General features: G+C 52.4%; 1 protein-coding gene across 4 annotated transcripts in view; it reads left to right on the top strand.

Annotated features, from left to right (window-relative positions):
• The window catches only part of FAM120A (family with sequence similarity 120 member A), an 87,467-nt gene extending 67,956 nt beyond the window's left edge, over nt 1-19,511 (top strand). For 2 of the 4 annotated variants that reach the window (XM_077910915.1, XM_077910914.1), the window contains 7 exons: nt 1,595-1,709; nt 6,435-6,644; nt 7,930-8,113; nt 8,533-8,670; nt 10,640-10,781; nt 11,203-11,299; nt 17,610-19,511. In XM_077910915.1, the coding sequence (XP_077767041.1) occupies nt 1,595-1,709; nt 6,435-6,644; nt 7,930-8,113; nt 8,533-8,670; nt 10,640-10,781; nt 11,203-11,299; nt 17,610-17,921 (1,198 nt within the window). In that variant the 3' untranslated portion in view covers nt 17,922-19,511. The remainder of the gene's footprint in view (nt 1-1,594; nt 1,710-6,434; nt 6,645-7,929; nt 8,114-8,532; nt 8,671-10,639; nt 10,782-11,202; nt 11,300-17,609) is intronic. The other 2 variants (XM_077910919.1, XM_077910921.1) reach the window with 1 other exon arrangement.
• Nucleotides 19,512-20,834: the final 1,323 nt, after the last annotated feature.

Genomic DNA, 20,834 nt, shown 5'->3' with positions numbered 1-20,834 from the left:
GCTCAAGACGGCAAATCTCGTGTTCTGTGATTTCATCTCCACCTTTAGGGAATGATAGATAAATACAAGGTAGCCAGACTTGCAGGCCGAGGATGTACACTGTGCATGGTGCTCCCCACGGCTGCTGTTGTCAGATGAAGGGGACTGTGCACACCACAGGCTCTCGACGAGCCCAGACTCAGACCAAGGCCGTTGTACCGCAGGCGTGCGGTACCTGCACAGCTGCAAGGGTGCTGCCTTGGTCACTGTGGGCATCAACAGGGCGACCATTTCTGTTAAGTACATGTAGCTTAATCTTCATACCATGGAGATGTCGTCTACCCTTCATTTGCATTGAAATTACTTTTACTTCCTCCTCATACCAGGAACCACGTAATGTTCCTGCAAAATGTGTGTCCCCCGTGTTTCAGGGTGGCCCCTACCGTGGGGTTCCTGGGGCCATGGGGTTTGGTGCAGTGCAGTATGTGCCTGTGTAGACCAGTGCCTGGCACCTAGCAAGCATTTATCGTGTTCTCTTGGGGGTTTCATTGAAAATACCTCTAAATCTGCTGGATGGAACCACCTCTTTGCGGGTTCTTGCACATTCCCATGGACTAATGTTCTTGCACATTCCACACCAACTTGCTCCTGCTCTTGTTGACTTAGATTCTCAGCTCTGAGAGAACTTCTCACAGATGGGACTGGAAGGAGCTTTGTGGGGATGTCAGGGCTGTCTGCTCTTGGAGCTGCCCGCCAGAGGTTACAGGGTTCTGACACCCACGTTATTTTTAGTGATCAGCAGCAACTTGACTGGGTGGTCCTTCTGGTTTGCTGAGTGTGGGGCCGGGGCTGTTGGGCTCGGGAGGACTCAGGCTGTTCTGGGTGGTGGCCACACCTTGGCTGGGCTCCCTGTGGCTGTCATGAAGGCTGTGCGTATGGCAAGGTGAGTAAGGGGAAGAGGTGGATGCCTGGCAGTTCCCAGGCAGACGGCACAGATGGATGTTTCAGATTTAAAAATCAGTTTTGCCCATAGCTGCTCCCACCAGGGCTGCCCCCCCACCGCCCGGGAGGTCTGTGTGTCCGAGGGTTGAGGGCACCGGTTTTGGAGGCCGCAGCGTCAGTTTGGGTCCCTCAGGCCCCTTCCTGCCCTTCCCCACGCGCTCACCTGCCACACTGGAGCCTCTTCTGTGCACATGTCTCACGCGACACTCACTGTTCACCAGGAGCTGCGTCTTTCTTATTTGGACCTAGCATCTGCCTCCCAGGTATACAGTCTTGAATTGAAATAAATTGTGTGAATTGGTGCCTAAGATGTATTTTCAGGTTTGAATACCTGAGTGAAGTATCAGAAATCACTGCGCAGCTGGTTTGTAGCATGTGTAGATGTGGGGTGCGACTTTAATCCCTCTGAAAGCAAATACTGTTGAGCCCAGGTGGTGACACGCATTTGTAGCTGGTGTCTTGCTGGGCACATAGAGACGCTGGGTGAGAGCCCTCGGGGGTTGCCCTATGCATGTCACCCACGTGTCCTTAGAAACTGGATGGCGGCTTGTGTGTGTGACTGGTGACGGCTCCATCCTGACGCTGACGCCAGACCCTCTCTGTCCACCCACAGGTATATGGTGCAGTGGCCCGGAGCGCGGATTCTGCGCCGCCAGGAGCTGGACGCCTTCCTGGCTCAGGCGCTGTCCCCCAAACTCTATGAGCCCGACCAGCTGCAGGAGCTCAAGGTAATGGACAAGCCTCATTCTGTGTTGGGAAGTGCTGCCTTGGAGTTCTGTGATGGGGTGACCTCACCGGGCCAAGCTGCCCAGAGCGTAGACTAGAAACCCAGCCGCAGACTTGGGAGCCTTCAGGGCAAGAGCGGCATCCTTCCCGGTGACTGAAACAATCAAGTCTCCTTGTGTCCGAGACAGGTTTTCCCTCGTTACCAGGGGGTGTTTTCTCTTGTTTTCACATCAAGCAGTAAACTTGCTTTTGTTTCAGGTGGGGACCCCGAGCCCAGGGGAGGGCTTGGTCTTCAGGATTTTCTCACATCTGGCCAGGATTCTTTTCTCGTTTCGTTCTGTTGTTCCTAATGACCGCATTCATTTTCTCTAAAAAATAGTCTTGGCCCTCCTGGATGTGAACCATTTTAAAAAACCACTTGAAGCACGGTGCTGCGCCATCATCCCTGTGCCCCTTTTACTTAACATTTAACATCATATTCCTTTTAATTTTTCCTCCCAGTAAGTCTTTTTGTTCTGTAATTGTTTTGGCGATGTTAATTTTCTCCAAGTGGTCCCCTGATTTTTCGGGGTGCTTATCTTTTCAGTGCACTTGGGTTAGTCGCTGTGTGTGCACGGCGGTACTCGCTTTCTGTAAGGTCTGTACTAAACTTTAGAAAGTTTAAGACTTTCCAGAGTTAGCCAAATCAGTGGAGCTGCCTTTTCTTTTTAATGTACAGGGTTTTGTTTTTTTCTTTGAGGTTGTGTTTTTGTTTAGTTTTGTTTTTGTCTTTTTTTTTTTCAATATTTGATTTGTAATCAAAGACTCTCTTTTGACAAATCGCCTTCACTTTTAGATCTTTTTGCCATTCTTTACGAAGGCGTTCTTTCCCTGCAGGGGCATTCGAGGCTCACTTTATAGATTTTCAGTATTCCCCGGGTGGGGCCCAGTCAGTGTCTGGTTCCCCTGAATGACTGAGTTAAACCCAGTAATTTGGTGTTGAGCGGCTCTCGACTGTGCGGAGCCCAGGTCATGTGTGGTCGCCGTAGGCTTCTGATGCTTCGACGACACAAGCCCAGTAAGACAACAGAACTCAGAACTCACCCCAAATTGTATTCCAGATCAGGCTTTTCCATTTGTTAGACAGAGATTATTTTCATTTGTAATGTTTTTGAACTTAAGTTTTCGTTCTAGAGTATTTGGCTGGGGTTCCCCAAAAGGCCAGCCTTCCGTGCAGGCCCTCCCTCCGGGCCCCCGACTGGTGGCGCCCTCAGCGCGGTCTAGGTCCCATCCTGTGCTCAGGGGTGTTGTGAATACTCTGACTAGCGTGTACTGCCATCCCTCTACCTCTACTTCCTGTTTCTCTTATTTAGATTATTACATCAGTATTGACATCCCAGTTCTGAAAATCAGACCGCCAGGTATCAGGTACGCCCGCCGAGCCCTGCTCACCATCAACTTGCTTTTCCGCAGAGTCCATCTTCTCTCCCATACCCTTTTCATTTCGGATCAACACACAGGGTGTAACCTTGGAAAGTCAGCCGCACTCTCAGCTTGCATTTTGATTCTTTTGAGGCCTTAGTGCTTTCATGGTTTTCTCCTGATCCTTCATCTGAAGCCGGGTGTTTCTAGAGCTGTGTTTAGAAAGACCTAGTTTGTGTGTGGTGACCTGCGGCCCGCCCTGTCCCTCCAGCTCTTGCTGGTCTGGAGGCCCACCTTCCCCTGGAGGATGGCCCGTACTGCGGGTGCTTCCTTCACAGCAGCCCAGGCTCCCAGAACTAGATGGAGGATTCTCTCAGCTGCCAGCTGGAGAACTGATAGGAATAGTCATTGTTTACATGCTACGTAAACCCCTGTGCAGAGCCGAGAGTCCCAACATTCAGGGGTAGAAAAGTACATTTTTAAATTGTTTTTTCATCTAACCATTAGAAATTTTTATACATTGAAAGCAAGGACGATGCTTTTCCATGGAACGCTATTTCACTGTCTTGGATATAGTCAACTCTTGATTTTGGTAGTTGTCTTGGGGGCCGTTATCCAGTTTGTGGATTGCCCAGACCGTATTTTTCTTCTCCCATTTTTGTCCATTACATGCTTTTTAGAATAAAGAGGAGAGGAAAAGAAAAAGAATTCTGACAATTTGACCTCTCCTCTCGCTGGCTTTTCTGATGGGAGGTTTGCTGGGGAAAGATGTTGCAGGTGTTACTGTGGGATGACTCTGTCAGAGTGCCACCTGGCCCGCGTGTGCTATCTGCCCGCCATGGCTGTGGGCAGGCGTGTGTCCGGCATGGTCCATGCAGACCTGTGACGGGGCTCAACGGCTCTTGTGTTTTCCTGCTGTGTTTCCAGCACTTCTCCTAGGCTACCCGCATGAAGGGAGTGGCGAAGGTTGGTCAGCACTGGCCCTGTGTTTGGAGATGGGGTGGGGAAGGGTCAGGACCAGTATGTCTATATAGGCTCAGGGTTGGTCCAGTTTCGTTCTCCCTCACTCTTGACATCCCTGAAATTGCTTTACATTAACAGTTTCACTACTTGGTGCAGAATACAAAAGATGGAGAAGGATCTATAAGACTGTACGGGGCCCCTGTGGCTCTAGAAAGAGTTTGGGTGCGTGCGGGTGAACGTGGCCCATTAGGGGTCTACAGCCCAGGAGTGAGCCACGGGGTGGGGCAGCCACCGCCATTGCTCAGGGACAGAGTTCCGTATTTGTATTTCTTATAGTCAGAGAATCGTGACACTGTGTCTAGTTGAGGAACTTTTTGGACGCTGCTGATAGTTTTGTCTTCTGGTGGTGAGAGAGTAAGGCTGGTGTATGACAATTGCAGCCACTCCTGCAACTAGGGGATCAGACTCCTGTGCCGCTGGTGAGCAGTGTTAGGACCTCGTGCATCCTGTGAGTACGTGTCCCCGTCCTCCTCTGTGAAGTGGAGTGCTGGGAGCCACGGTGGTGGAGACGAGAATGACATGCACGTGAAGATGTACACAGTGGCCCCAAGGCCTGTGTCATGGGTCCTGGAGGGTTATAGTCTTGTTTGTATAATGAGCATGTAGGGAAGAAACATAAAACACCGTATGAAGTAATTTAGAGTATTTTTTGGGTGAGGCAAGATCTACACAGCAGTTGAGATTTTATTTACATGAAACAGCATTTGAGATTTTTTTTCTGTGAGGTTGTAGTAGTTGTCATTACTGAAGCCAAATGACTCGATCATCATTTTGGAAACCCATCCAGACGGCTCCTTCACAGATGGCGAGTCCGTCTCAAATAAGTAGGTGTGTGTGGGTGAGGCCAACCTGCCCCCGCCTCCCGCCAGCTCTCCAGAGAGCAGTGGTCCTGGGCGGGGGGTCTGTGTCCGCAGGTGAGGGTGGCATGGGCACATGGTGGGCTCCCAGCAGCAGCACTGGCTCCCTGAGCTCCGCTAGGTGGCGGGCAGCAGCTACGCCACCCCAGCTTCCCTGGCCCACTTGCTGCAAGGCCGTGCTCCCAGCGTCAGCTTTCCAGGAAGAAGCTCCCTCTTTTTGCTTTAAGACTCTCGGAGGAGAAGGGACTTTTCACTTCGAGTGAATTCTTCCTCCGTTTTGATCCTCTCCCCACTTTCTGCTCGTAAATATAAAAACGCATGTGGTCCCATCCCCCAGTCCCCCCTGCCCTCAGTGGAGCATGGTGTCCCTCCTGGCGGGGCTGAGGGCTCCTGAGGAGCAAGGGCCGGAGCTGGGGCTGGTGGGGCTGGGCCGCGGGCATGGACAGGCTTCTCCAGGTTTAGAAAGTTCTGAAGTATGTTGACCGAAAATCCAAAACGCAGAGGTTGGGAAGCAGTATTAGCTGGTTGTGGAGATGTGGGCACTGAGCACAAACAGCAGGTAATCATAAATTCATCAGCATTTGGTGTGGGAATTTTTTCTTTTTAATGGAGAGCCAGTGCACCTGCTGCACTTAGGCATTGCTTAGGTTGGTGCCCATAAAGACTGCATTCTCGAGACTCTGTCGCCTGAGGAAGGGTGCAGGCAGGCTGGGGAGACTCGGTTCTGGATAATCCACAAACCAGGTCCTTCGCAGATAATCAAGAGTTGACTGTATGTGTCAGTGTTCCTTGCGCGGCGCACCAGGTGCGAGCAGAGAGGCTGTACGTGTGCACGGGCGGGTGGGGAGCCAGGACAGGGAGTCTGCATGGTCCAGACACAGTGTTTTGTTGTGTTCTCCATTTATAAGCTATCCATTTCTCCCGAAACATTTGACAGTCCCATTAATGAGTTGCTATCTAGCACGTGAACATACAGGATAATGTGAACATGAAGTACAGGTTTTAGAATGAGATTATACTGAGGACATTTTTAATGTAGTGACCTGAAAAATGTAAAGTCTTAGTAGCACGTGCCTTGTCGTAATCTTCCTGTTGGTACACGAGCAGCGTATATAATTTGCAGTGACTCGGGGAGCACGGTGAAGGTGCTGCAGGCCATCCGTGACCGTGTTGCTGTACACATGTGTGCGGCTTTACAGATTCCACGTTAAAATAACCAGTATGTTCATGAGACAGTCTCAGATATTTAAATGTATTAAGTAACATGAAAAGCCCTTGCGTTCACACAGCCAGTGTCCAGGGTCACTGTGAGGTAGCAGGAAGTGTGCTTAGGGGGCCTTTGGTGGAGGGGTGTCCATGGTCAGTGTGGACAGCTGTAGTCAGACGTGGCAAGAAGCAGGTGCTATAGCAGCTTACCCCACGGAAATCACTCTTTTCCATTTAAAGATCGAGAACCTCGACCCCCGAGGCATTCAGCTGTCAGCTCTCTTCATGAGTGGTGTGGACATGGCCCTGTTTGCAAACGACGCGTGCGGCCAGCCGGTGCCCTGGGAGCACTGCTGCCCGTGGATGTATTTCGATGGGAAGCTCTTCCAGTCCAAACTCCTCAAAGCAAGCCGGGAGAAGACCCCGCTCATCGACCTCTGTGATGGTCAGGTCAGTTGCAGGGAGGTCAGCAGGGGACAGGGAAGAGTGGCTAGCCACCTGGGAGGGAGGAGCACTGGCAGGCTGAGGACTCGGCCCTGGACAACCACACTGCACTGCACCCACCTGCATGTGGAGTCACCAAACATGGAACCTTGCTCATGGGGCCCTGCAGCCCTCTGGCCACATCTATGTCAGCCACTCAGTGCGCTGCTTTGTGCTGTGTATGTTTCTGTTACAAGACATGTCGATGGATTTATATGGTTAACTCATACTGTCCCCACGGCTGGTGGTGCTGTGATGCACACGCTTTGTCCACGAGGCACGTGTCAGCCTGGCACAGCTCTTAGCACTGTGCTCGGGCCCGTTTCAAACAGCAGAACCCCCCACAGAAACACGAAAATGTGGCACCAAGTCCACAGTGAACAGGACCTGTTTACACTGTAAAATGTGAATCAGGATGGCAGAGCCTCGGTGGCCGCTCAGACCTCAACCTGCTCCACTTGGGTCTGCGCACAGCCACCAGAACGCACGGGTGCTGACACATGGCTGCAGACACATTTTAGCAAGTAGGTGAATCAGCAGACTCAGGAAGGAGCAGGGCCCGGGCCTGTTTGAAATCCTGGTATAAGTGCAAAGTGAACAGCTGTCAGGTGACCTTGTGCCGTTGCACAAAGAGGCTCACATTCCTGCGGGCTCCTGATTACCTGTCTTCCTCGTCCGCCATGGTGGCAGGTCAGGGACAGGCTAGAGATGGATGCCTGGTGTAGGCGGGTTTTCCCACGTTCTGGCTGAAGATTGTCATTGCTACATGTATGTGCATGTTTGTTAGCCAAGGATGGTCCAGGCGGACGTCATAGGTGGTTCTCCATGGTGGGCGAGATGCACGCGAGCTGTGTTGTGCGGGTGCTGCTGCTGCCCATGACGCGGCCCCCAGCGGTGCCTCACCGCCCCTCTCACGCCTCACAGGCTGGGTGCTCACTTCGTGGGCATGTCTGTGCGGCTATGTCACCTGTGGGCTCAGCCGCGGGTTCCAGAACCAAAACCACACTTTCACTTAAGACCTTCCATGGTAAACAGTTCTCCACGGCACCGGGGCCGAGAAAGGCGGGGTTTCCGTTGCTGGTTGTGGGATTGGGGCTGTGGGAGCGGGAGGGGTCTTGCCGGCGTCTGGACAGAGTGTGGCTGCGCAGACCGTGACACGTCCTTGGCCAGCATGTGTCCCTTCTCTTCCGGGCATTCCAGCTCGAGGAAAGCTCTCGAAGTAAGTTTTCACGTGTGGGCCCTTGACTTGCAGGCGGAGCAAGCTGCCAAGGTGGAGAAGATGCGGCAAAGCATCCTGGAAGGGCTGAGCCTCTCCCGGCAGAGCCACCCCTTGCCCTTCCCGCCGCCCGCAGCTCTGCCCTTCTACCCTGCCTCCGTGTACCCCCGGCACTTCGGGCCCGTACCCCCGGCTCAGGGCCGAGGGCGGGGCTTTGCAGGTGAGTTGTGCGGGCACTGTGGGGGGCGCAGCCCGCCATGTCGGGACCGTGTAGTCAGTCGTCGGACAGACGGAGATGATTGCAGCGCCAGCTCTTCGCAGTAGACAAGCGCACACTTGACCCCTGAAGCCCTGACGGGGAAGGGAGAGGCAAATACAGAGGCTGTTGCAGAGATTGGGCTTCACAGCAGGTCGGCTCACGTCATGGGGGGGTTGGGGAGTGCTCTCTGCCAGGGCCGCCCCCTGGGCCTGCCGCTGAGCCCCCGAGGCACACACTTGAGAGTCACCCCTGCACTGGGGAGAGAGCTGGGAGATGCCTCCCCAGCAGCTGAAGGAGATGAGGCCACTGCTCATAGGCCCCCTGGCACCCCGGCCCTGCTCCTCATGGCTTCTCCATCTCTCTCCACCTGGGTCCCACAGGAATGTGTGGCTTTGGAGGCCCCTATGGGGAGACTGTAGCGACAGGCGCGTACCGTGCCTTCCGAGTGGCCACGGCAGCGGGACACTGCGGAGCCTTCTCTGGCGGTGACAGCAGCAGGACTAGCAAGTCGCAGGGCGGTAATTATGCCACGCCTCCTCCTAGAGCTTCGCTGCCCCGCCTGGCCCCCCTCCGCTGTCCCAGCCCAGCACCACATCCTTGCTGCTAGGCCCGCTCCTGGCCCCGTCCCCCCCCACCCCCACCCCAGCTCTCTGCCTTCCAGGGGGCCTCTGGGTGTCCACGCGGCCCCATGTGCCCAGCCCCAGCGTCGCCTCCTGTGGTGGAACAGGCTGCAGACGGTGCTCATGGGCGGCTGCTCCCCGACAAGAGGATGAGCTGGTATAGAAGGTTCTGAGGCCGTGGCAGGATTCCTGGCACAGAAACTGCCCACAGACCACTTCATGGGAAAGATTTTTAAAGAAAGCTCTAATACCATGTAGATAAATGGGTTTATTTTAAACTTCTTTTTGCTTCTCCTCTTGTATGTGTTAGCCTCACGAGGGAGAAAAAAGGCTTAATGTTTACTTCTGAAATAACGTCTTGTGATTTTCTGTAATTAGAGGGTGTGATTTGTAACCTGTCATATGTCCCGTACTTTGGGGCTGCGGAGTGAGACCCGGCCACCCACCCAGGTACAGGGCTCTCCACATACATGTGTGAGCAACGTTAGGACAGGACAGTCTTTCTCTCCTGCCCAGGAATGTATTTGCGGCTCAGCTCCTTGGGGGAGCAGGAAAGACTCGCAGGCCAACGCAGCCCCCGCTGCAGGGCCTCTGGGGCCAGGTCTCCCCTCACCAGCCCCGCATGCCCTTCCCTGCCTCCTACCGGTGCTTTCCTTCCTGCCACGCCACACAGTGTGCAGTTCGCGCTCTGCTTCACCGTCGGCTTCAGCTCCCTGCACCCGTGTGGACGCTCACATCAGCGTGCCCTTGGGATGATGCTCTGGGTGGGCTGGTGGCTGTGGACGCTGTGGGGCAGAAGTAGTTTCTTAGACTGAAATGGCAAAGAGGATCCTGCTCCATAACTTCCCCCATCTTGTGTCTGAAGCTCAGCTGTCCTGGGGACTGACCGGCAGACACCTTAGCTTAGCTCTGGAGCACTTGGCCTGTGCCTGCCTCAGCAGAGCTGAGCCCCAAACACAAAACACACATCCAGTTGTAGACCAAACATGGAAAAAAAGACCACAAAGTATCTAACTAATAGTTTTTATATTAAGCTTATGTTGAAATGATACTATTTTGGGTCTGTTGGGTCAAATAAAACATATTACCAAAACCTGTTTCATCTGTTTTCATAGTTTTCAGCGTGGCGTTTAGGAACGTGAGGCTTATCATAGGTCTCATTGGGCAGTGAACTGTCCTGATGGAGAGTTTATTATAATCCACTCCCATCTGCCAAGAGATAAGAAACTTGAGGTTCTCTTCTGTTTGGTTTTTATCAGAAGTGTTCCTAGCAGTTAATTATTTGAGAATTTTCTTCGTTAAGTCAGAAGACCTTAGAAAACGCAGGCGGTCCATAGCTAGCAGAAGTCAGTGAATACAGTGGGTATGTGTGACCCCAAGAGAGGGGATAATTAAACAGCACACGGAGAAATACCAGCCACGTTGACCGGTTGATTTGTATGATGCGTGGTGGAGGCAGGAGGCCTGGAAGCAGTTCCCCAAGGAGAAAATGTGCTGAGTTTGCCAGCGTCCACTGTGATGTTGGAGACGGCTCACCGCGAGCATCCGGTGGCAACACCTCGTGGAACCTTTTTCAGTCTAAAAGCTGTGCATTTGTAATGTGTCGTTTCAGTCGTTATAGGTCCTTTGAGAAGCCAGCACAACTGTTTCACTCTCAGGTGTACTTTTAACAGCACTTAAAACCATTGAAATCAAATGAGGTGCACATAGATACTTTACGTGATAAATAAAGAGTCTTCACAAAACCAGGGAGAGGGGTTTTATATGAAATACAGGCCACAATTGAGCAGAAATTGGCTTGCTTGTTTCATTTTGCTATTTTTAATTCCGTGATTGTCAAGATTTGTTCTGTTTTTTTTTTGTGCAGGAATCCAACCTATACCTTCTCAGGGAGGGAAGCTTGAAATCGCGGGCACCGTGGTCGGCCACTGGGCTGGGAGCAGACGGGGCCGCGGGGGCCGCGGGCCTTTCCCCCTACAGGTAGTTTCTGTTGGAGGACCAGCAAGAGGGTACGTTCTGAAAATGTACTTGTGTTAATAAGAAAACCACCCCTTGTTCTTTCAATTCTGACTCTCTCAATTCTGACTCATTAGATACATTTCTTTGATGTTCTTTTGGTTACATAGGATTCCATAATATGTGGCATTATGATTTATTTCAACCATTGTTAAATAACTATCCACACTTTATTCAATTAACCATTTTTCAATACTTAAAAAAAAGTAGCAATTTTTTGAAGCATTTTGGCTTAAGAATTGAATGACTGGATGTGGGCCCCAAAATAAGATCAATTTCTCAGAATGTTGGAATAAATCCCATGTGACTGATTTGATAGACCAGTGCTACTGTGTGAGATCGATATGGTTTTAAATGTCTCAGCTGCCTGGGCAGATTCAAGCCTGTGTGTCCTGTCCCCTTCTCTCCACTCAGGCGTCCAAGGGGAGTGATTTCTACCCCAGTGATCAGAACGTTTGGAAGAGGTGGACGGTACTACGGCAGAGGCTATAAAAACCAGGGTGTGATTCAGGTAACGTGCAATGTGGGGCAGTGCCGCGCATCCGAGGGATTGGTCTGTGGGGCTGGTGGCTTGAGGTCCTGGCCAGCTCCTCAGCCCAGGTGGACCGGCGGCGTCAGTGCTAAAGAGTGTGGTCTAGTCACAGCTGCACGGGGTGGCCCCACGACTGCTAGTGGTATTTATATTACAAAATGTTATTTAGAGAAATAGTTAGGATTTAAGAAGAAAAGTGCCGTCTTTTTTTCCTCCTGGACCGTCTTGACCAGCTCTTCCCCGAAGGCTCAGCCTATAGGGACAGCGCCGAGTACCTTCTGCATGGGAGAGCTAGAGTTTCCTCCCCCTTTGGATCTACCATGTTAGGACCTGGGGCCTGATGAACTTCCCCTGAGAAGGATCTTTAAAGAATGCCAGTCGGCCCACTTCTACAGTTAGGACGTTTAATCAGTCTGCATTTCCACCCCCACTGTGCAAACATCAGGCCTCTTTTGTGTCTCACGCACTGATAACCCACACACGGAGATGTAATCGGCCAGGAGAAACTGAGCTGCCTGCCTCTCTAAGCTGAACTCAGCATCTTAGAAACTTGTTTGTAAGATTTATTTTATTTGACTTGAGAGAGAGTTGTGGGGGGGTAGGGTGGGCAGAGGGAGAGGGGATCCCGACATGGGGCTTGACCCCACAGCCCTGAGTTCATGACCTGAGCAGAAACCCAGAGTCGGATGGACACTCCACCACCGGCTATACCCCCAGGTGCCCCGGAAACCTTTGCTTTGATGAAATACACCTAATAAGTGAGGTGAAAGGCAGCCCCCTCCCTAGAAGCGGGGCCTGACAGCCCATCTGCAGTGCAGCACCACTTGGGCTAGGGGCTGTGCTCGGCTCACTGTGGTCCCCCAGCCCACCCTGACCGGCTTCTGCCTTCAGAGACACACTTCTCAGCTGAACAGGTTTAGGAGAGGGAGGGACGCTTGCTGTGCCCCAACCCAGAACCTATGCTGTGCACATGGCTCTCGTGGTGCCGTTACCCCTACAGGTTACGGGCCTTTGATACAAAACACAGGCACCAGATGGAGCCCAGGCAAGCATGGCTTAGCCTCTCCGTGACTCTGTGCTGTGTGTACTCAGGCTCTTGCACTTTGCTGTGTCTTCAGAGTCCCTAGATCTGCCTCCCCACCCCGCCAAGGCGGCATGCCACCCATGGACTTTCTGCGTCGTGCCGAGTCTGTGCCCCTATGACCCGACCTCCTCATCCTCACTCCTGCTGGTGGGTCTGGGTGCTATGCTGGCCTTGGGTCTGTCCCTGTGACAAGGCTGAAATGACCTGCACGCTTTTGTCAGGGGCACAAGAAGCGTCTGTGTGTCTGCTTTTATGTTGTTAGGACCTACTGTCCTCACGTGCTACTGACTAGGTCTGTTCATTCCCTGGACATTGAAGAAGGAAGATCTTCTTGGTCCATCACTTCTGTTTTCGTTGTTGGAGTATTTTTATAAGGAGATCCCTCCCATCACCTCCTGTTTCGTACCGAGTGTCACAGACCTTGCAGGACAGATGCCTTGCCCACCCTGGCTATGGGCTCTTCGTGTGGCCTTGGGTCTGTAGCAGCCTCCTTTGCGGGCATGATCTGGCCCAGCAGAACCACAACATTACTTACTTTCTTGGGCTCTTCAGTGGGAAACAGCATTTCCAGACCACATAGCACCCGTGGGCCCCAATGCCGTGGGGTCAGTCACTGTCCTGCTCTCTGTGTGCACATGAGTGAACACACTCCTGTTTCTTTGTGCAGAAACACACACATGACATGCCTGCTTTTTATTGTATGTTTTTAAGATAAAATCCTCATGGATTCACACTAATGTTTCCAGTTTAAACCGAGGGCTTTTACTTACGGAACATCTGTTGAGTCTCTTTGGTGATAACGTCTGCGTGTGGATCTCTTCCTTCCCTCATGCCAAATCACTGTTTTTGGGCTTTTCCTGTGAACAGAGCCAGAAAAAGTACATGTGCTGGCGTATGTCATGCACATGCTGCCATGCACTCTTATGTCCTGTGTACACACATACACACACACACACACGTGTGCAAGCCGCTGCTGTTTTTTCAGTGAAATACCTCAAGACTTTGTATTGACTCTTCTGACTCAAATTTAAGACTTTGAGAATTGGACCTGAACTTTACTGTGGGTACCTGTGTCCATCCGTTCCACCCTGAGAACCGGGGCTGAGCAGGTAAGAGTGCCCTGGGCTGTCATCGGCTTCGTCCTAGCTGCCCGCACCGTGGCTCAGTCCCTCAGCTCTTGAGTTTGTGACGGAAGTGGCGGCATCCCAGTGTACAGCCTGGGCATGTGACCTGCCAGCGTTTGTCCCGCGGGCTCTTAGCAGACGCCGCAGGGAAGACCTGAGAGGAGTGAGGGCGTGTTTGAAGGCACTTTGCTTTCCTGACAATCGAAAGTGGTGGTTCATCCCCCCTCAGCTGTCTCATCCGTGTTCTGTCATTCTGTTCTGTCGTAACCCTTTGCATCAAAGACTGATAATACGAGAATTGTCTTTCTCTCAGAAGTCATTTGCGGTTTGGCCTAAATGCCCAAACTGTTTGTTTCTCTGCCAAAGTTTAATGATGCATCCAATGCTGGCGGCTCCAGGTTGCTGTGCTCGGCACACAACGTGCTCTTTCTAAACGCAGTTTCAGATCTTGTCTTGCATCGGAAAGTTTTCTTGGAATACTGGTTTTTCCTTTCTGTTGTTTTTCCTTGCCTGGTTCTCATCCCTGGCGCTCCTCTTGAGCTCGTTCTCTGCATTTGGCACGTTCTCCCCTCCTTCCGAGGTTTTCTTTTCTTTCGAGATAAAACTCATCTACTATGCAGTTCACCTGCTTCAGGTACACAGTGCAGTCTGTTCTTGCGGACATGCGGCAACACTGCTCATTCCAGAACGTTCACCACCCCAAGAGAAACCCCTTCCTCAGGAGCAGACACCTCTCAGCCCCGGATCTGCCTTTCACGTCTGTGGACTTGCCCTGCGTGTGTGTCCTATATGTGCATCTGTTGTGGCACGCACCCATTCGTCATTCCCTTCACTTGCTGCGTGATGCTCCATGTGGGAATGGCGTGTTTTCTTTATCCATTAATTGGTTGATGGACATTTGGGCTGTTTCCACCTCTTTGGCTGTTATGAGTGCTGCTGCTGTGAACATGTATGTATAGGCTTGGGTTCACCAGCTTTTTGGAGATGTAATCAGCCTGTGCCCTGGTATTAGCTCCAGGTCTACAGCATAACAATCTGATACTTGGATACATTGCACAGTGGTCCCCACATAAGTTAAGTGAACGGTGAATGTGCAGCGCCTCATATTGTTAGAAAAATGTATCTTCTTGTCATAAGAACTTACAAGATCTCTCTGAGCAACTTTCAGATATGCAATAGAGTTATTGTTAACCACAGTCGTTATGTTCACATGTTCGTGCAGATGCAGGTCTTCACTGCTCTCAGGTCATTATGGGACTAAGTTCCCGGGCCTGTGGTCATGCTGCATTCATGCACCTGAGGAACTGCTGGCCTCTGCACGGCAGCTGCACGGCATCCGGTCCCGCCAGCTGTGTGTGAGGGCCCTTGCCACAGCTCCTTGTCCTGCCTGCCTGCCTGCCTGTGAGGTTAGCCATCTGGCTGGGTCCCTTGGTGGGGTTTGATTTGAGTTTCCCTGTCTTTGTTTCTTCCTGACTTTAAGCTTCTTTTCCTTTTCACCATCTCACATATCACGATGTTCACTTGCTATTATATTTTCCCGGTTGGGCCTTCATTTCCGGAGCAGTCTTTGTTTCTGTTTTGGGTCTTCCCTTGGTTTTCCACCTCACCTGCAGGCTTCCCTTGGTCTGCCATGTGCTGTGCTGAAGTCAGAAGACAAAGTCTCAGTTTTTTGTGGACACGCCGTCTGGCATATTCTGCATCCATTGGGGTGCAGTTGCTTCCCGGGTGTTCTTACATCAGCATCTGTGTGGCTCTTCCTTGGTGCTTCCTGTCGCTCATTTCTGGGTGACGTCAGCGTTCTTGCACCTTGAGCAGCACAGACAGTGCAGGCCTGCAGAGTCTGTGGCCCGTCTCTCATCTGGGTTGCTGCTGCCTGGGAGGTTGAGTATGTGTTCGTGGGGCAGAGGATGCAGTGCTGCCCTGGCCTGGGGGGTGCACTTCATGTGGGGGTGCTCCTAGAGTCCAGGGCTCATGGAAAGAAATGTGTTTCTACACATGCTCCCTCCCCTGGCGTCCTGTATTCCTGTGCCCACAACCTCTGGCGGGGACCGGGGAGCTCCGCTGTAAGCAGGCCCTGCCCCTACTATACGCACCCTGGAGGTGGCCACACTGCTGCGGGGTGGTTTCGTGACAAGTGGACTTTTCTGTCGGGGAACAAGGGCCTGGAGATTTGGAAGGACGCATGTGAAATCTTCAGTGCTGTTTTCTTCTCCTCTTTGCCCTCTGCTAGTTTTGTATTATTTTTCTCAAGGTTCCAACAGGACCTTTGGTAGTATTGCTTTGTGGGAAAGCACATTCATATTACGAACCCAGGGGTGGGACACTGAAGTGAGGAGGCCCTGGGACTGAGCCCCAAGGGGACGCAGGGCAGGGGCCACCCCTGAGGCGTGAGTGAGGGGGCACTTCAGCCCCTGGTTTTCAGGCAGGCTCCAGGCTGTTGGGGTGGGGAAGACGGGCCACTGCCGCCTGGGTTCTCAGGGGAGGACAGCAGAGCTGGAAGGTTGTTCTCAGTTTCTTCACTGAGAAGTACAAAGACCATTAAGGTTTTCTTCAGCAGTGAGTCTGTTCTGACTGGTCCTCAGCCCTAGTGATGTTGCCCTCAAGGGCCCCTGGCTTTGTTTGGGGACACTGTTGATCACCGCAGCTTGGCTGGCAGGTACTCCTGGCTTCTCACGGGCAGAGGCCAGCGATGCCCAGCCCGTGCTGGAATTCTCGGTCCCAGCTGTCACAGTGCAGGTGGGGGAGACGCCCCTGGTTTAGGATCTTGGGCTGTTTTTCTTGTGTCTTACTGAGAGGTCTTTTCCAGGACATGAGCTGAAATCCTCTAAACGTTTCTATTTTTCCAGAAGTACTTTTAAATCTGTTAAAAGGAGCAGAGAGGGATCCCTGGGTGGCGCAGCGGTTTGGCGCCTGCCTTTGGCCTAGGGCGCGATCCTGGAGACCCAGGATCGATTCCCACGTCGGGCTCCCGGTGCATGGAGCCTGCTTCTCTCTGCCTGTGTCTCTGCCTCTCTTTCTCTCTCTGTGACTATCATAAATAAAAATTAAAAAAAAAAAAAAAAAAAAAAGCAGAGAGACCCGAAGAGATAAGTCACAAACACAAGTGGCAATTATCAGCTTAGACTTGTTTCTTAGTGGGATGTTAAGACTTAGGTTTGCTTCATTCCCTAGTAGAGTGGGCTTCCCACAGACTGACGGGTGGACGGTGAGGTGTGAATACGTGGGGGAGTCATCATGTGACATTTCAGAGAGGATTTATTGGGGTGGTGTTAGCATAGAACCGATGCTATCCAGAAGGACTGGTTAGAGCTCTTTGAGTGGGGGACTCCTGCATGGTCAGGATACTGACTAGGAGATACATAGGGAAGGGGCCCCAGGACAGATCTGCCGAGATAAGCTGCTGCCAGCTGCAGGTCAGTCAGGAGCAAGACAGAGTATATTAGAATGTAGACTACAGAGGCCACAGGCTACAGAGAGTGAAGTGTAGACAGGATGGAGACTGTGGGCCCCAGATAGTACAGACTAGACTCTAGAGGCCATAGGCTACAGAGTGTGGAGAGTGTAGATGGTATGGAGACTGTGTGGACCACATAGAGTACAGACTAGACTATAGAAGCCACAGGCTACAGAGAGTGTGGAGTGTAGACGGTATAGACTGTAGCGACAGAATGCACACACTGAGTGTATAGATTACGCAGACTACATGAAGGATAGACCCAGGAGTACGTAGGACGTATGGGGCTTATATAGAGAATACATGCACCTGCTGAAGCACAGAGGACAGAGAGCACACAAACCATAAATACATGCAGTGTACGGACGATGGCATATGCAGACTGTGGAGAGTATAGATGGGGAGGGGAGTATGGAGAGAAGAGTGGGGGAGTGCGCAGTCATGGAGAGTATAGAGATTTGGGACTGTGCCCTCTGCAGGAGGTCCGAGAGCTCAGTACACACCCACGCAGCGTGTTGTGCTATCCAGTATGAAACAGGCGTTATCAGGCCTCGGTAGGCACCCTCGCCCCACCCCCATTCTTGGGTCACAGCTGCTTTATCATGTGTTGTCCTTGATTTTGACCAGGGCAAGCCTCCTTATGCTGCTTCAGCAGAAGAAGTGGCCAAAGAACTGAAGTCAAGATCCGGGGAATCCAAGTCGTCTGCCGTGTCTTCAGATGGGTCCCTGGCCGAAAACGGAGCGGTGGCTGAGGAGAAGCCTGCTCCCCAGATGAACGGGAGCGCGGGCGATGCCAGGGCCCCCAGCCACTCGGAAAGTGCCTTGAACAATGACTCTAAGATGTGCAATACAAATCCTCATTTAAATGCACTAAGTACAGACAGTGCTTGCCGCAGAGCCGATGCTCTGGAGGCTGCTGTCTTAAAGAAAGAAGAGTAAACTTATTTTTTATAGAGGGTGAAGGATGCTGGAAGGGTAGGATTCAGGAATATCTGGAGAGAAAGAGAGCCTACAGTTATGTACATTTTTTCCTTTCCGTAAGAGAAAAATGAGGACTTTGGAAATTCGGATCCCTCTTTGATATCAGAGATTTAAACAACACATTTTTAGTTTTAACCAGTTGTAGTCAAAATGCTACAATAAAACAAAAAGAGAGAAAGAAAATGAAGAGCATTTGACTCCCACACTTAAAATGAAGTACACACAAAGTTTAAACTGGTTATGACAAAAGCCTATAGTTGTGTTTCTTGAACTATAAAGAAAACAAATTTTGGCAGTCTTTATATATAGCTTAAAATATCATTTTTAGCATTTGGCACCATATGTATGCCATTATCTTTGATTTTGCATTACTGTTCACAAGAAAGCTTTGTCTAAGGCTTTGATTTTATGATTATGAAAGAAATAAGGCACACCACAGTTTTTCTTTCTTACTTAAATCTCATCACTGTTGATGTGGTTCTTTTGTGTTAAAAGAAAAAGTGCAACTATCAAAACTAAAAAATTATAGAGTAATATTGCCGTTCTGCTGATTTTAAATATGCAGTACATCATACTTACTTTACAAGCAAGTTAAATGGAGATAAAGTTGAAATCATAGAAGATGCAAATGACCTTTCAAAATCAACACAATGTGTTCTGAAACTTTTTGTGACTTAATACCATGCATCTGTGATCAATGAACTATGTGGTTTTGAATCGGATGTAGACCATTAGTGCTACTACTTGAGCTAACCTTCTGCATGGTTCATAATTTTTAAAGTGTGTAGTTAATATTATGCATGTTATTGTCCTTCCATTCTTACCAGTATGTGCCCATTTGCAAAACAAAATGCTAATAATCAGTAATAGTCCTATAAAAGATGTTAACTCTGTTTAGTCATTGACTGATCTTGCTCTAACCTTAAAATTTTGTGATTATTGACCTCTGTTGCATTTATTCTAAAACCCCCCCAAAAATTATCTAGCTGTTTCAGATATCAACATTACCCTGGTGTACTCACTGCTGTATGCATTATTGTTCTTTGTTGCTGTTTTATGCCTTCATATTAGCAAAATATGAAATTCTGTGAAAAACAAAAAAAATCCCTTTGATCTTAAAAAAAAAAAACAAAAAAAAAACAACCCCCCCTTCTGTAGCAGGAAACAAATTGCTTGTTCTTGAGAACTTTCCCATCAAGAATTTAGTAGAAGCAGGTATACTTATATCATTTTGATGTTTTTGTTACTGTTTCCAAACAATGTACTTTGAAATCAGAATCACTTCTTATTCGTTTTCATATAATTCTCCTGATGCTCTTCATCACACATTAGTGATCAGAAATGAGATGTAATTCCCCAGTCCCTGCCCGCGAGACCTGAGTAGGATCTTACTGTAAGTTGAAGGGAGTTCTGCCCTAACTCATGGATTGTGCAAGAATGAACTGCTGTTGGGTCTGACTGATTGTAGGTGGGTCGTGGCGTGCTGTTCCGGAGGCTATCGAATGCAACTTACAATGCTTAATAAAAATCTTTATTCTTTTAGTATAAGCACGGCGTGGCTTCTGAATGGCGCCGAGTGCGGGGACTGTGGAGTGTGCACGGGGGAGGGCTGGGGAGGGGAGCTCGGGAGGCCCCCCGGGGCAGGGGTTGCGGGGGGCACCTAGAGCTCGGAGCGCGGGAGGACGCCCTGGGCCCCGGGGGCAGGCGGAGCGCGGGAGGACGCCCGGGGCCCCGGGGGCAGGGGGAGCGCGGGAGGACGCCCGGGGCCCCGGGGGCAAGGGGAGCGCGGGAGGACGCCCTGGGCTCCGGGGGCAGGGGGAGCGCGGGAGGACGCCCGGGGCTCCGGGGGCAGGGGGAGCGCGGGAGGACGCCCGGGGCTCCGGGGGCAGGGGGAGCGCGAGAGGACGCCCTGGGCCCCGGGGGCAGGGGGAGCGCGGGAGGACGCCCGGGGCCCCGGGGGCAGGGGGAGCGCGGGAGGACGCCCTGGGCTCCGGTGGCAGGGGGAGCGCGGGAGGACGCCCTGGGCCCCGGTGGCAGGGGGAGCGCGGGAGGACGCCCTGGGCTCCGGGGGCAGGGGGAGCGCGGGAGGACGCCCGGGGCCCCGGGGGCAGGGGGAGCGCGGGAGGACGCCCTGGGCCCCGGGGGCAGGGGGAGCGCGGGAGGACGCCCTGGGCTCCGGGGGCAGGGGGAGCGCGGGAGGACGCCCGGGGCCCCGGGGGCAGGGGGAGCGCGGGAGGACGCCCTGGGCTCCGGTGGCAGGGGGAGCGCGGGAGGACGCCCGGGGCTCCGGGGGCAGGGGCTGCGGGCGGGTGGGGAGAGCCCCGCTGACACACAGGAGACCCAGTAGAGCGCACCGAGTGCCGCGGTCGCCGCTGCCCACGTCAGCCCTCACCCGGGCTCCCTGCCGCCCCGCCCCGCCCCGCCGCCGCTCTGGCGTCTCCAAGGCCGCACAGCCCGCAGTTGCCGACAAACCCAGCGGGCGGCTCGGAGAACGCCGGCCACACCACCCAGACTTCGCGGTCGGAGTACTGGCCCGCTTCCGGCCCGTGCGCGAGGCGGGGCCTGCGCCGCTTCCGGCCTGTGTGCGGGGCGGGGCCTGCGCCGCTTCCGACCTGTGCTGGGGCCGGGCTGTGAGCACTTCCGGCCTGTGCTCTGGACCGCGCGAGGCCTTAAGCGCTTCCGGCCTTTGCGTCGGGCTGGGCGGGGCCGCGGGCGCTTTCGTCTTGCGCGCGGGGCGAGGTGCACTTCCGGCTTGTGCTCGGAGCAGGGCGGGATCGCGGGCGCTTCCGGCCTATGCGCGGGTCAGGGGGGCGAGCACTTCCGGCCTGTGCGTGAGGCTGGGCCGCGAACACTTCCGGTCTGTGCGCGGGG

Source organism: Canis aureus, chromosome 1 (assembly GCF_053574225.1).
Source record: "Canis aureus isolate CA01 chromosome 1, VMU_Caureus_v.1.0, whole genome shotgun sequence".
Classification (NCBI taxonomy): Eukaryota; Metazoa; Chordata; class Mammalia; order Carnivora; family Canidae; genus Canis; species Canis aureus.
Note: the sequence above shows the minus strand (reverse complement) of the source record. Positions and strands in the feature narration are given on the sequence as shown.